At 42.4% G+C, this 15,962-nt stretch overlaps 1 protein-coding gene across 1 annotated transcript in view; it reads left to right on the plus strand.

Moving 5' to 3' along the window:
* The window catches only part of ARHGAP26 (Rho GTPase activating protein 26), a 471,565-nt gene that overhangs the window by 113,062 nt on the left and 342,541 nt on the right, over positions 1-15,962 (plus strand). The window contains exons 4-7 of the mRNA XM_037739951.1: positions 1,108-1,179; positions 6,947-7,048; positions 12,265-12,454; positions 15,019-15,056. Coding sequence (XP_037595879.1) covers positions 1,108-1,179; positions 6,947-7,048; positions 12,265-12,454; positions 15,019-15,056 — 402 coding nt within the window. The remainder of the gene's footprint in view (positions 1-1,107; positions 1,180-6,946; positions 7,049-12,264; positions 12,455-15,018; positions 15,057-15,962) is intronic.

Below are 15,962 nucleotides of genomic sequence, written 5' to 3' on the forward strand. Positions count from 1 at the left end.
AATATTGTACTGCCTTAGAAAAGACCATAGAGTCTTAGAGCTGGACAATTCAGCCCACTTGTTTTGCAGATGATGAAATTAGAGCCCAGAGAGGTTAAATGTTTTGCCCATGGTCACACAGTTGGCAGCCAATGAAGAAAGAATCCATTCACTCATTTATTCATTCAGAAATGTTTGCATGCTGCTTTGTCTCAGCACTCTTCTTTGTTTTGGGGATAGTGGTGGCAAAGTGAGCCTTTACAAGATACTGTCGTGTGTGTGTGTGTGTGTGTGTGTGTGTGTGTGTGTGTGTGTGTATAAATGTGTGTAGTGGTGAACCAGAATATTTGTAGGGGAGGGAAGTTGAGTTATGTTGGTAGTCAGGGAACGCCTACCTAAAGAGGTGATCTTTAAGCTGAAACCTTAACTACATAAAGGAACCGTCCCTGTAAGGATCTGGGAACACAGTGTCTGAAGGAATAGCCAAATGCTATGGCCCTGAGGTGGGACAAGTTTGGTGCGTTTGAAGTTGACTGGTGTGCAGGTGGGTTGGAATGCAGGATCTGAGGGGTGACCCTGTGAGATGAAGCTGAGAGGCAGCCAGCCAGTAGTCAGGAGGCACAGGTATCTTGGCTTTAGTCCAGTCCTGTCTTGGTAGAGTGACACAAAATCAGGTTTGAAAGGTTTTTGCGCCATCAAATGTCCAGAGTTTTTTTTTTTTGTTGTTGTTGTTTTGTTCTTAACCTAGAAATCAGTGTTGATTTACTTTACTTGGGTAAATGAATGTTTACAAGAAACTGTCACCAGAAGCTTGTAACTGAGACCCCACTCTTTCACCAGTTTCCCTCTGCCCCTTCAGACGGTTGCTTAACAGTTTGAGTTCCTCATTTTTACTTTCAAAGAATCAGTATGAATCATGCATGGGAGGAAGAGGATCATATTTTGAAATGTGACAGTTTTGATATGACATGCTGTTAGTTCAAAGGTTGTAAACAGTTGACATGTATAACATTGCTTACTCAAATTTTATTCTAAGACATGGGGAGGCATCTTGTGCTGGAGCTGCTGTAATTCTTTACTGATACTGCTTTTGTGTCTTCTTTCCCCTACTCTGTTTTTCTTCACTAGATTGAGAATGCCAGCGAGGTGCTTATCACTCCCTTGGAGAAGTTTCGAAAGGAACAGATCGGGGCTGCCAAGGTGAGAATTTTGCAAGCTTTGGTCTTGGATTTTAGAGTGAGAGATCTGAAAAGCACAGCACCTTCTTTAAAAAAATGTAAGCATGTCTTCAGAAAATTGGAGCCCACCTTCTTCAGAAAATCTTAGGTAGAGAACTCTACAGAGCCTAACTCATCAGGTCTTTACAGGTGACTGACGTATGAGCAGTCAGCATCTGAGCAGTCAACCCTAGAGCAGCCATTCTGGTATTTTGTTATCTAATTGTTTTGTGCTTGTTCATAAATCATCCAAAGGTGGAAACCACACCTTGTTTGTGTCATTATAATAGATAGCTGTATGCTTAGACAATTGCCTATATTGGACAATACATTTGTTTTTGTGGAATTGTATTTGTTGTGGAGGTCCAGGACTTGCATCTTAAACGGGAGCTACCAATTATGCCCTGTGGGTATGGGGACTTTCTTTAAAGGGAGGCAGCTTGTACGTAGGTTTAGCTGATTTTTGCTGGGTCTGGAAATGGGCCCTCTCTTGCTGATTCTTTAAATGTTTCAAGATAAACCGAAAAGCCAGTTTTATGTGAAATTTTTTATTGACAAATAATCTTAAAATATATATTACGCATTGTGCAGGTCAAAAAATGACATCTGCAGGCCTTGTTCAACCTGGAGATCACCATTTGTTATCACTGACCTGGAAGGATTGTAGCCTAAACTTGACTAATTCTAATGTGTTCTTGAGAGACTCCTGTTCCTTTTTAAAAGGTGAATTCTCCAGGGCTCCCTTGTCCCGTAATAAATCACTAGCAGTGCCAGGTGCGGTGGCTCATGCCTGTAATCCCAGCACTTTGGGAGGCCAAGGTGGGTGGATCATGAGGTCAGGAGTTTGAGGCCAGCCTGGCCAATATGATGAAACCCCATCTCCATGGTGGCATCTGCCTGTAGTCCCAGCTACTCATCAGGCTGAGGCAGGAGAATCGCTTGAACCCAGGAGGTGGTGGTTGCAGGACCTGAGATCTCAGCACTGACTCTAGCCTGGGTGGCAGAGCAAGACTCCTCAAAAAAAAGAAAAAAAAAGTCTCTAGGAAACCCTAGCCGGTTTGACCTTCAGTAGAGTGTTAGAGGCAACCTGCAGGGAAGATGTTTTCACTGGAATCAGTGAAAGCAAAAAGATTTCCAACATTTTCTTCCTGGTTTTCTGGAACTGTGAGTCAGTTCAGCTGCAGGGGCTTTTGGGCAACACCACTTTCCTACTTGTGTGGATTTTACTTAGTTGCAAAATGAGGTATTCGTCGCCCCTACAACACACACACACCCTTTAAGTGCATCAGCTTTCTGGAAATAGATATGATTAGGGCCCACAAAAGATGTTGTTTATTCAGGGTCCTTCAGAGAGATGGTCGACCGTAGTTTGAAGGAGGGACCATGGCAAAGACTTTTTTCCCAGTTTTATAGTACTTTTCTACTAATTGTGATTTACACATTTATAAGGAAGTAAGGAATGTATGTATATAATTTGCATGAAGTCTTATTCCACTAAGATTTCATCCAGACTGTGAACCAGTCCAGTGATGGCAGATAATAAGCTGTGAACAAATGCTCCCTCAGTTCCTGGCAGTGCAGGCCCCCCAGCAGGCCTCCTGTTGGTGGCCTTGGCACCTGTGCCTCCCCAGTCTTGAACATGTTTGGCAGTGGCTTCCGGGGGTTATGCAGAGCTTTGAGACCAAGGCAGAGCAGTCCTGTGTGTTGAGTCATTTTTCAGTAGTTACTTCTCTTTCTGAGCACAGACGCCTCTCACTCTGGCCTCTTCTTTCACCAGCTTGGGTGTTACCGTGGCTACCAAGGAGGCGAGACAAGAGTCTGAGTGGGCTCCCTTTGGGCCCAGTGATCTTAATGACAGGAAGAGGTACTGTCCCACCAAGGGGTATAGATGGTGACGTATTAGGATAAAAGAATTTAAATAAAATAGTCACTTACCCAAGCATGTTTCCCCTCATGCATATTCTATTCCCCCATTCATTAAACCATGAATAATAATGAATTATTAAACATTTTTCTGATGATCATTAAAGAAGAATTGTGATGACATTTGGGTGACTTCTCATCCCTCCCCATTTGTCGTTGTTTTTCCCCTGGCATATCCTCCTATCCATCACCCCACATACACATACATTTTTATCATAACATTATGTAAATTTAAGAGAAAACAAACCAGCTAACAACAGATCCACTTCTAGACGATCCAGGGAGCAGTCTCAAGAACACCTCAGAGCCAACAAATGCTCTTCAGCTGGTTTTGGTAGTGGCCAAGTGGAGGTTCTGAACTCTGCCTGTGCCAACGCTAAAATTACTTTTTCCTCCTCCTCCACTCTCTGGTGCTGCTTCGGTTGCCATAACATCCTGTTACAGAATGCACGGTGTGAAGGCTGCCAGGGAGGAAGACTCTTGGGCATTCTTATGCTAACATGCTGCTGAGGAGTATCACCCTGGTGCTTGACTTAACCGTGGCCCTAAGTTTCTGTTTCCGAGTTTGAGGAAATTAATTTTTCCTGTGTCAGAGGAACATTTGGAATGCTGGACTCTGCAATAAGTATAACAGGCATAAGAGAGTAGCATAAAGAGTGAGTCTGAGCTAGACCGCCTGAATCCAAATCTCACTTCTGCCATTTGCATGTAGACTTGGGGAGGTTACTGACCCTCTTCGTGCCTGTTTCCTGATCTCTAAAATGGGTAATAATAAAACTTGCCTCAGAGAGTTATTATGAAGAAGTGAGTGAACTCATATCAAATGCTTAAAACAGTGTCTATCATATAGCTACCTGAACACAAGAACAATGTGTGTTACGTAGTCATTCGATGCTAGTGATTATATTCGATATACACAATTCATTCATTGAAAAAATACGTGAGAGGCTGCTCTGTGCCAGCATTGTTCTGTGCCCTGATATGTGGTGAAGAACAAGGCAGATGCGGTTGCGTTGCTCATGGTGTGGCTGGGGAGAAAGACATTAGACAAAAAGAGATAAATAAATATATAATTTCCAATTGTAGTAGGTTCTTGGGAGGGTTACCTTCATGGCACTTGGGACATGGAAAGCAGGTGTGTTCTTGATAAGAAGGAGGCAGGTTTAGGTGATAAGCTCACCCCTGTCACCACCATTGCTGGCGTTTATTGAGCACTTCCCACGTGGCAGGCACCCTGGTAAGCACTACTTGTGGTTTATTTCATTTAATCCTAGAAATCCTTTGGTGGGGGAGGGTTCTTATTTTTATTTTGTTATATGGTCTTTGAGCTGAAAGAAGAAACCTCAGCAATTATTTAATCATCCTCAATTTATAGTTGAGGAAATTGAATCCTGGAGGGGGATGGTGATTTGTTTCTAGCCAGTCCATATTGAGTTGGGAATACATTTTAGGATTCTAACTCAATCCTTGACTTAACCACCCCCCAGTAGACTCTCTGAAAGGTGAAAACCATCTTGAGTCCTGAGTAATGGAGTAATACCACCCTCCCATCTTAGGAACGTCATCTAAACTGTAGTACTTTTTTGCTGCAGAGGTCTTATTGCTGTTTTCTCAGGACAGAAACAGCTTCTCTTTTTCCTTCTTCTTTTCTCTAACTTTGGCTGTCCTCTTAAGCATGGAATCCAGAAGCACAAGTTGCCAGAATGTCCCAGAATGCCAGTGACTCATGCTCTCTGGCCTTTTCTCACCTCTGGCCAGCTGGGTTGTCCGGCATCAGGATTCTCCTTTTTGGGGTTGCTGTTAAGGCTGGTGGGAGTGGATACATGTGAACAGCAATTGGAGTTGGAGCCCCAGTTCAAAGTTGCTGGTTTCTCTAATGGAAAAGAACTGCTTGGGTCAAGTCTCTTGCCTGTACTCTCCTCAGATTTGAAGGAGTAATGTGACTCAGGCTTTTTCTTCATTTGCTGCTGTATGCTTAATTGTTCTTGGACTAGAGTAGTCTTTTAAGCCAAGCTCAGATTCATAGAAATGGATATATGTCAGTTAAAATGGATATATGATTATTCTCCCCACTTTGTGAGCATATACCAGATGAGTGGGATTCTGACAGGTGGAGCTTGTCAGGGCTCTGGGTGATGGCTTCTTGCTCAGAGTGTCCTGCCCCAGGGCATTTGCACTTGACTGTTCTGCTCTAGAAGGCTCTACTCTACTCCTTCTGTATTTAACAGGTAGGCCTCAGCTCACATCTTCCTTCCCCAAATGATGCGTTTCCTGGGTGCCCTATCTAAAGAATCTGTGTGACTGCACCCTGCTTATTTCCTCTGTAGCACTTGCAGCAGTCTATAATTGTGCTGATTATTTGTTTACTGGTGAATTGTGCTTCTCCTACTAGAACATTTCTACCGTGAGGGTTGGGACCATTTTTGTCTTATATTTCTGGTACGTAAAGTAGAGCCTTGCACAGAGTGGTTGCTGATTTTATATTTGTTAAAGGAATAAAGAGATGCGTCTGAGCTTCCTTATTTAACCAGAAAATATTTTTCCTCTTCTAAGCCTTGAAGTTGCAGAAAAACATCCCTACGAGTTTGGGCTCCACATGAGACAAAAGCAGGAATAATGTACCCAATTAGTAAATTTGATCCTGTTTATCAGCCCACTGCCAACCTTCTTCCAGCCTCCTTGCCTGCTCTCCCCATCGGAATGTGGAAGGAAGGCAGACTGCCTGTGACAATCTGTCTCAACTGTGGTGGAGAACATGGGCTTTGGAGGCAGATTGTCCTGGGCTCAAATCCCAGCTCTGTCACTCTCCGTGACTTTTTACAGGTTCACCTCTTTGGATCCAAGTTTTCTTATCTGTTAAATGGGAGACAGAAATAGAACCACAGTGACCCAGTGATTCAGTGGTGGGGAGCAGGGATTTATTTGTATATTATGGTAATTATTTTTCGTTTTGAAGGCAATAATACAAGCTAATAAAACAATTTCTTAAAGAGAAGAAAAAACTGTTACCCCATTACCATATTATAGGTGTTTTCATATAAGTAAATTCCCACGTCATCTTTGTCCATAGGTAGACACATTCTATGTAGGTAGGATGCATCAAGTTTATGTAATGCTATTATTACTTTTCTCTCTAATTTTCCAATGACTTGTTATGCTTATTAGATGTTCCATACTTTAATTATGCCAAACTCTATCCTTGGCAATGGTGTTGCTGCTGCTGCTTTTATTTTTGTTTTGCTGGCATAAATGGTGCTGTAGTAAACACATTTGTGTGACGATAATACCGTTGTTTTGAATTATTCCTCAGCTTAAAGATCTGCATGTGATATTAAGTGTCAAGAGATATTTAGGCTTACATACCAAGAAGTGTTTTTTGAACAGTATTAAGGCTGGATCTAGCCTTAGCATAGGCTTGTCTCATTCAAACTGTAAGAAGATCTTCCTTCCTTGATGTTAGCTTCATAGGTACCCTCACTGCCGCTGCCCGCCCCTACCCCCCAACCCCTGACCGCCTTCTGGCCTTGACTATCCTTGTGAATTAGAAACTAGAAATTTCTATTTCACAAAGTTCTTAGAGGGAGAATCTCGGCTTTGCCACCATTAAATACTGGTATTTACCTCATTTCTGGCCTTGTAATGGTGCCTCTCTGTTAGACCCTCAAACCCAGGGGGCTGTTGGTAGGTGGCTGCAGGATTCAATGGGCATCACCTGAAAAGTAGGAGCCGAGTTGTCATCTGTGTTCTGAGCAGAAAGATCTTGAGAGATGGAGGCTGCTTTTATTCCTGCAACATGTTACTTTTTTTCTTTTCTCTTTTTTTGCCAGGAAGCTAAAAAGAAGTATGACAAAGAGACAGAGAAGTATTGTGGCATCTTAGAAAAACACTTGAATTTGTCTTCCAAAAAGAAAGAATCTCAGCTTCAGGAGGTAAGAGACTTTATTAGTATTCTGAATAAAGTGTTCAACTTGTACGTGGTGCTTTGCATATGTGCTGGTTGCTCTTTGCTAGAAAATCTTAGGGTTAGAAGGGACCTGGGAAGTCAGGAACTTGCTCCTGATCTCTCATCCAATGCCTGATGCCTGGACTGCCTTTGTGTCCTCCAGCTTTCTAGCCTGTCAAGGTGGAACACACTGCTGGCCGAGATGACCACCTCCTCGTTGGGCTGCCCTGATTGCTAGATCTCTTCATTTCAAACTGATGTTTCTTTTCCTGTTTCTCTCATTCTTGGCCTGAATTCTGCACTCTGTTACTTTACCTTTTGACTTCCTGCCTTTTATCAGTGATTTGAAATGTTAGCATCTCAAACGTTTTGATTATCCTTCCTTAATACTATTTTTTTCATTGTTTCAACCAGCACTTGACATTAGTCTTCTTTCTTTTTTTTCTTTTAAAGTAGTGCTTTCTTTTCCTGTGTATGTTTTGTGCTTTGGTAATGTTGTTTCAAGAAAATACATTTCTTAAACTTGCTCTTGGTTTTTCTGGGTGTGCACGGTATCTTTTATAAAGTAGTTCACTTGGAAAGAAAAATGATGGAGCCATGGCAGCCATGGAGCTGTGACTATTTTTATTTAGTTCATGAAGACTGGCATGTTAAGGGAGTTTATGCTTCTTGGAGACAGGGGAGTTTCCTCGTGGAACCCCAAATTTGGCTTTAAAAATGTCATCTCATTTAACTGAACAATTTGCTTGACCTCTCTCATGATATTTTTGCGAAAAGAGGCTACCATGGCTTCCAGGTTGGCTCTTGTTCTTAAATTTTAATTCTTTTTGAGCAGATACCATGCTTCCGTTAGGTGAAAGTTCACATGAGGACAGCGGAGTCAGAGGTTGAAAGGTTGAAGTAAGACATGGTAGAGTTCAGTCCCCTCCCAATCACAATTGGTTACACATCTTGGGATAGGAATGTGGTGTTCTCAGAGCTCTTTGCTTTGAAATGAGTATTTAATCCAGCTCTTAGAGTAGTGATGAGGACCATTACTCAACAGCAATGACAACTGTCGCAACAAGTGTTTATAATGGGCTTTGCAGATCAGTTCTTGACCAGCCAGCAGACAGCACTGAGTATTTGATGTGTGCTTTACAAAGTAGAAAATGCTAATCTATCCTCGAAAATCTTGTGCCTGAGTAGGGAAAAAGAAGCTAAAGCAGAGGAAGTGTTTCTTGAAGGGGCATAGCTACTCAGGTAAATCTTGTCAAATGTGATTGAAAAACCTTAAAAAAAACAAAATAGAAAAAGCTTATTTTCATGGAGTATAAAGACTATCCCAACTTGACAGGAGGATGTAGGCACGATCCCAAAGATGTGGATAGTCCATGATAAATATGGAATTCTATTTAGAATCTGTCCTAATACCCTCACTTTTTGGTTATTCTTCTGGCATCACTTGACATTTAGGATTTGGAAACTAATTTACGTTTAAAGAAAGCCTTTTTGGGTGTGCTTCCCAATGACCAGGTCAGTCCAGCTCTCCACATTCTAAGCAGTTATAAATTATGGATTAGATGACTATGCACCATTAGTACAGATACTCAAGAGTATTCAGGGTTGAGCAGGTGTGTGGTTTTTCTAGCACCTGCTGAATTTGGGAGGCCCACAGCACAGTTACCAGTAGGCACAGCGTTCCCTAGAACAAAGCTGCTTCTTCACCAGATCCATTCTCTCCATGGCCAGTTAGTGCAGACTTGGTCTTGAATGAGTCCAGCATTTTCTTATAGGGCCCTGAATGCCCTCTGAGTTACCACAGTATAGGGACCAGAACACTGGGCTGGCTAAGAGGATACCCGGCTTCAAAACCTGTTCTGTCATGTATTTACCCTGTGACCTGGGGCAAATTACTTCAACTCTGTAAGCTTTATTTCCTTTATTTGTTATATACTCATGAAATACCTGTCCTGCTTACGTTATGAATGAGAAGACAAATATATATAGCCTCTGCTCAAGTATAAAGTATTTTATATTTAATGTAAAATGTGTAAATATACATGTGATTGGCCTATTCTGTTCCATTTTCTGTTCCTAAATTGTATGCCACTATTCCTGACTCTGCCAGTTCTGTATTTCAGTGGATGTTTTCCATTATGTTCTTTTATTACAATCCTTTATGTTCTTGCCTTTGACCAGTCATACCTTCTAAGTACTTCGAATGTAAGGATTGGGTTGCAGATCTTGCAGGTTCTGACCTGTTCTCAGGCATTGCTTTTTAGTTGTACCTGAACTAAATTAAACTTTATAAAAATCTAACTCAAAAACAGTAAAAACGATTACCACTGCCACTAACCACATCAATAACAACAGTAATACAGGGAAACACTTGTTGAGTGCATATTTATGGCCCAGGTATGGTGTTAAGCATTTTACCTGGAATCTTCTGTAATCCTCACCCTAAGAGGTATAGATGTGGTTATTGCTCTGTTTTACATCTGAGGAAACTGAGGCTCAGATATGAAAAATAGCTTGGTGGTAGCAAGTCAACCCCAGAACCTGGCTGTGCAGCCCTTTCCCTTCACCCAGTTTGCTTTCTATGTCTCTGTCGGGGGAGGGATGTTGAGGCTTTCTTGTCTGCTGACCATCGTTATTTAGTGCCAGTGTCATGACATAGAATTGGAGATAGGGAAGGACCTTAGTGATCGACTTTTTTTTTTTTTTTTTTTTTTTTGAGACAGAGTCTAGCTTTGTCACCTATGCTGGAGTGCAATGGCACTATCTCAGCTCACTGCAACCTCCGCTTCCTGGGTTCAAGTGATTCTCCTGCCTCAGCCTCCCAAGCCGCTGGGACTATAGGTACCCATCGCCATGCCTGGCTAATTTTTGTATTTTTAGTAGAGATGGGGTTTCACCATATTGGCCAGGCTGGTCTCAACTCCTGACCTTGTGATCTGCCCACCTTGGCCTCCTAAAGTTCTAGGATTACAGGCGTGAGCCACCGCATCCAGCCATTTCAACTTTCTTGAATTACATTTGAAGGAACTGAGTTTCTTGCAGAGATCAGGTGTTTTGCTGAAGGTGTTCATATATGTAGTGATCATTTTCTTCATATTTATTAAAAATTCATCTTTTAGGAATATTATTGAACAGCTGGTACACCTTTGATGAAACCTTCCACTTTGATGGCCAGAATCATTCCCTGATTGCAGAGTTATGCACCGGATGCTTTTAAATTCCAGCCCATCCCTAGATCCCTGGAAGTAGAAACTATAGGGCAGTGATGTGGAATGACACTGCCATCTAGTGGATAATTTTTAAAAATGTGTAGTTTTGAATGGTAAAAAAAGCGTGCTTCAAAAACAGTAGTCATTCATTCAACAAATACTCATTGGACGCTTCCGCAAAAGTTTGTCAAGGCACTGGGTGTTTTGTAGAAAGTGAAATGAAGGATCTTCCTTCATGGAAATTACAATTTAGGAGGAAGTGTCTTTTCCAAGAAGCACAGAATAGTTGATGGATTTATACAAGCTGGTAGATTTACAGCTTCTCAAGTGGCAGTCGGGGAAACTGTCTTGAGTGTTCTGCTGGGTGGGTTGGAATTCTGGCTTATAATTCTATTGCAGGGAGCCCAAAGATATGATGAATTCTGTGGCCCACACCAAACAGGGGCATTGGCAAGAGAAATACAACATTCCACTTGAGATTTCTTCTTCCTTTTCATTTGGGAATTCATTAAGTTATGCATTTGTTATTAGTTCTGGGTCATTGCAGAGATGTGCATTTGGTGCTGAATGATGGCCACATGGAGATCAATTCATTCATTCTGCATGCATCTGTTGAACATTTATTATGGGCCAGACACCATCGTGAGGACTGGTGGAGAAAATGAAAAAAATAGACAAGGTCTTTGTTCTCATGGACTTTATATTCTAGTAGGCAATACATAAGAAAAGAAAGGAATAGGCCAGGTGCAGTGGCTCATGCCTGTAATCCCAGCACTTTGGGTCGCTGAGGCAGGCAGATCACTTGAGGTCAGGACTTCAAGACAAGCCAGGCTAACATGGTGAAACCCCGTCTCTACTAAAAATACAAAAAAATTAGCTGAATGTGGTGGCACATGCCTATAATCCCAGCTACTTGGGAGGCTGAGGCAGGAGAATCACTTGAATCTAGGAGGCGGAGTTTGCAGTGAGCCGACATCGTGCCACTCCACTCCAGCCTGGGCAACAGAGCGAGATTCCGTTTCAAAAAAAAAAAAAAAAAAAAGAGAAAGGAATAGATAAGAGTTTAAATTGGGAGATGAGATAGAGATTTCCTGGTAACCTATTTAAAATAATGTAGTCAATGAAAGCTTCTCCTAAAGTGGTAACATTTAAAGTGAGCCCAGAAGTAATGAGCTAATGAAAAGCCAGGACAGTCTTCACATTGTGAGTGCGTTGTAAAATCACAATTATTGCGTCATGAAATAGAGTAGGCTAAAATAGAATAAAAAATATGAAAGTGCGTTGCACTTAACAATTATAAATGTGTGTTTATTGAGTCATAATATAAAAAGTATTTCTTACTGTATGTTGAAGTTAAAATGTATATTTATCTAGAAGAAGAGGTTTTCAGGCAGAAAGAGCACCAGGTACAAAGGTTGTGGGAAAGAAAGGATTCGGAGCATTAGAGGACAGGAAGGACACCAGAGTGGCTGGAGCTTGGTGACAGTGGGTTAGGATGGGAGGAGGTGAGGCTGGAGGGTTGGGCAGATTATACAGGGTCTTGCAGACTACAGTGGAGGTCCTGGGAAGCCCTCTAAGGGGCTATGAGACCATCTGATTTAGATTTTAAGGTAGATATTCTGGTTCCTGGGTGCAGAGTAGATTGGGACAGAGGGAGAGGATGAAGACAGAGATACCAGTTAGGAGAGAAGTGTAGTAGCCCAGAGATGATGTGGCTGGTTTAGGGTAGAGCAGGAAGTGAAGCCCTGTGCTCTGAAGTGCCTGGGGACAGTAACCACCAACATGCACAGGACACTTTCCAGTTTTCCAATTATTTACATCATTTGGCCCATTTTCTCTTAGAAACAGCTCTATGCAGAAGCAAGGGCTGATGTTATCTCCATCTTCTAAAGATCAATGCCTTGAGCCGGTCTCACCAGCTAGGACATTGTAGAATTGGAGCTTGCGCTTGGGCAGCTCTCTGATGCGGGTGTCAATTCTGTTTTCCTCATAGGAATTCCCTTCTGGATCCTTCATCCCTGCCTTTGCAGATTTTCAGAATGATGTCTCCTGTTTTTCCCCCTCCACTTGCAGTATCAATTGGCAAGCCCAGGCAGGGAGAAGCTTTGAGGTGTATGGGGTGGTCAGGAGTAGCTGCATCCCTCCGCATAAGTGTTTTGGATTTGCGCTACAGGAGATCAAAGGCTACAGGAACACATGAGACTTAACAGCAGGAGCCCAGCTGGAAGGCATATCAGCCCAGTTGTCTAAGCAGCCACACTGTGCTGGGGGTTGTGGTGGTGAGTAAGATGCAGGACCTTCTGAAACCTGTTTCCAAATAAAGATTCATCAGTGCTCAGATATCTCCTTTCCCTGCTTGGGAGCCTTAGAAAATGTCCCCAGTCTTAGCCCTCCAGGTTGGTTTGATCTACCAGTTACTCAGCAGACTGGCTTTTTTTGTTTGTTTTTGTTTTTTGATACAGAGTGTCTCACTCTGTCCTCTAGGCTGGAGTGCAGTGGCACGATCTCAGCTCACTGCAACCTCCACTTCCTGGGTTCAAGAAATTCCCCTACCTTAGCCTCCCGAATAGCTAGGACTACAGGTGTGCCATCATGCCCGGCTAATTTTTTGTATTTTAGTAGAGACAGGGGTTCACCATGTTGGCCAGGCTGGTCTTGAACTCCTGACCTCGTGATCCGCCCACCTTGGACTTCCAAAGTGCTGGGATTATAGGCATGAGACACTGCGCCTGGCCCAGACTGGCTTTTGAGTGTGAGAATGTCCATTGCTGAGAGATCCAAGATGGCCGATTAGGAGCAGCTCAGGATTGCAGCTCCTATTGAAAGCGCAGAGAGTGAGTGGATGCCGAATTTCCAGATGGATTTTTGTTGCCCACAGACCAGGAGATTCCTAGGCGGAGGAGCCCCACGGGTCGCCAGCGCAACTCTTTTGGCCGGCGCGGTGGCTCTCAATACAAAACACATGGGACTGGGTGCTCTTTTAGCTGATGAGTGGAGATCCGGGAAGGCAGAGTCGCCTATTCAGCTGATTAAAAAGGGGACTGAAACAGCGAGCCAGGCCAGGAGATTCTGGGGCAAAAAAGCACCACGAATCTCAGCACCACTGTTTCAGCCGGCATAGTGGGTCGCCACACAGGAAATCACACAGCAGCTCTGAATGAACAACGGAGCCCATAGCTCAGCACTTGAGCTCCTATAAAGGTCAGACTGTCTCCTCAAGGAGCTCCCTGACCCACTTATACCCAAGGAGTCACCTCATAAAGGAGAGCTCAGACCGACAGTTTGGCGGGTATCGATACTTCTGGGACAAAGATAGCAGAAGAAGAAACTGGTAGCAACTCTTACTGTTCTGCAGTGGCTGCAGGTGATCCCCAGGCAAGCAGGGCCTGGAGTGGACCTCAGCAGTCCTACAGCAGAGGGGCCAGACTGTTAGAAGGAAAACTAAGAAACAGAAATAACTTCATTATCAACAAACTGGACATCCACTCAGAGACCCAATCTGAAAGTCAGCAACTACAAAGACGACAGGTGGATAAATCCACAAAGATGGGAAGAAACCAGTGCAAAAAGGCCGAAAACACCCGAAACCAGAATACCTCTCCTACAAGGGATCACAACTCCTCATCAGCAAGGGAACAAGGCCTGATGGAGAATGAGTGTGATGAATTGACAGAATCAGGCTTCAGAAGGTGGCCAATAAGAAACTTCTGTGAGCTAAAAGAACATGTTCTAACCCAATGCAAAGAAACTAAGAACCTTGAGAAAAGAGTTGATGAAATGTTAACGAGAATAGACAACTTAGATAGGAATATAAATGAATTGATCGAGCTGAAAAACACAACACGAGAACTTCGCAAAGCATGCACAAGTTTTAACAGTCGAATTGACCAAGCAGAAGAAAGGATATCAGAGGTCGAAGATCAACTCAATGAAATAAAATGAGAAGGCAAGATTAGAGAAAAAAGGGTGAAAAGGAATGAACAGTTTCCAAGAAATATGGGACTATGTGAAAAGACCTAATCTGCGTTTGATAGGTGTACCTGAATATGACGAAGAGAATGAACCCAAGCTGGAAAATAATCTTCAGGATATTATTCAGGAAAACTTCCCCAACCTAGCAACGCAGGCCAATATTCAAGTCCAGGAAATACAGAGACCACCACAAAGATATTCCTCAAGAAGAGCAACCCCAAGGCACATAATTGTCAGATTCACCAGGGTTGAAATGAAGGAGAAAATGCTAAGGGCAGCCAGAGAGAAAGGTCAGGTTGCCCACAAAGGGAAGCCCATCAGACTCACAGCAGATCTCTCAGCAGAAACCCTACAAGCCAGAAGAGAGTGGGGGCCAATATTCAACATCCTTAAAGAAAAGAACTTTCAACTCAGAATTTTACATCCAGCCAAACAAAGCTTCGTAAGTAAGGGAAAAATAAAATCCTTTGTGAACAAGCAAGTACTCAGAGATTTCATCACCACCAGGCCTACTTTACAAGAGCTCCTGAAAGAGGCTCTACACATAGAAAGGAACAACCAGTACCAGCTACTCTAAAAGCATACCAAAAGGTAAAAAGCATCAACATAATGAAGAAACTGCACCAACTAATGGGCAAAACAACCAGCTAGCTTTAAATGGCAGTATCAAATTCACACATATCAATATTAACCCTAAATGTAAATGGACTAAATACCCCAATCAAAAGACACAGACTGGCAAATTGGATAAAAAGTGTGGCCCCATTCTTTAAAGGCTTCCAGCTTAGTTGGGGAGATAGCAAATATGGTAAGGTAATATTTAAATCAAAACTAGAGAAATTTGTAACTGTAACATGGAATGAGAAAATTGGACTTTGAATGCTTTAGGACTAAATGTTTTAGTCTTATAAAATTCCTCTATTCCTACTGAAGATTAGCCATGAATTCTGATATGAAAGAACTCATGACTTTAGCTAAGGCATTCTATTATCTAGCAGAAGTTTCTGCAATAAAGGAAATGTTTGATAATCTGTGCCATCCAATATGATAGCCACTAACTACATGTGGCCTTTGAGCCTCTGAAACGTGATTAGTGCAAATGAGAAGTTAAATGTTTAATTTAATTTATATTAAATTAAATAATCACACAAAAAAAGAAAAGATACTCAGCATCATAGCTCATTAGGGAAGTGTGAAATAAAATCAAATTAAGACACTACTATACACCTTTTAGAATTGCTAAAATAAAACAACTGATAATACAACATGCTTGTGAATATGTGGGACAACTGGAGCAAAACTCATATGTTTCTGGTGGAAATACAAAACATGATAGTCACTTTAGAAAACAGTTTTCGAAAAAAAAAAAAGAAAATGAAATTTTTATTTTAGATTAGCCTGGCACAGAGGTGCATGCCTGCAGTCTCAGATACTTGGTAGGGTAGCCTGAGGTGGAAGGGTGGCTTGAGGTGAGGAGTTTGAGGCTGCACTGAGCTGTGATTGCATCACTGCATTCCAACCAGGGCAATAGAGCAAGACTTCCATTCTCTCTCCCTCTTTTTCTCTCTCTTTCTTTCTCTCTTCTCTTCTCTCCTCTCCTCTCCTCTCCTCTCCTCTCCTCTCCTCTCCTCTTCTCTTCTCTTCTTCCTTCCTTCCTTCCTTCCTTCCTTTCTCTTTCCTTCCTTCCTTCCTTCCTTCCTTCCTTCCTTCCTTCCTTCC

This window comes from Cebus imitator, unplaced genomic scaffold (assembly GCF_001604975.1).
Source record: "Cebus imitator isolate Cc_AM_T3 unplaced genomic scaffold, Cebus_imitator-1.0 Scaffold76, whole genome shotgun sequence".
NCBI lineage: Eukaryota > Metazoa > Chordata > Mammalia > Primates > Cebidae > Cebus > Cebus imitator.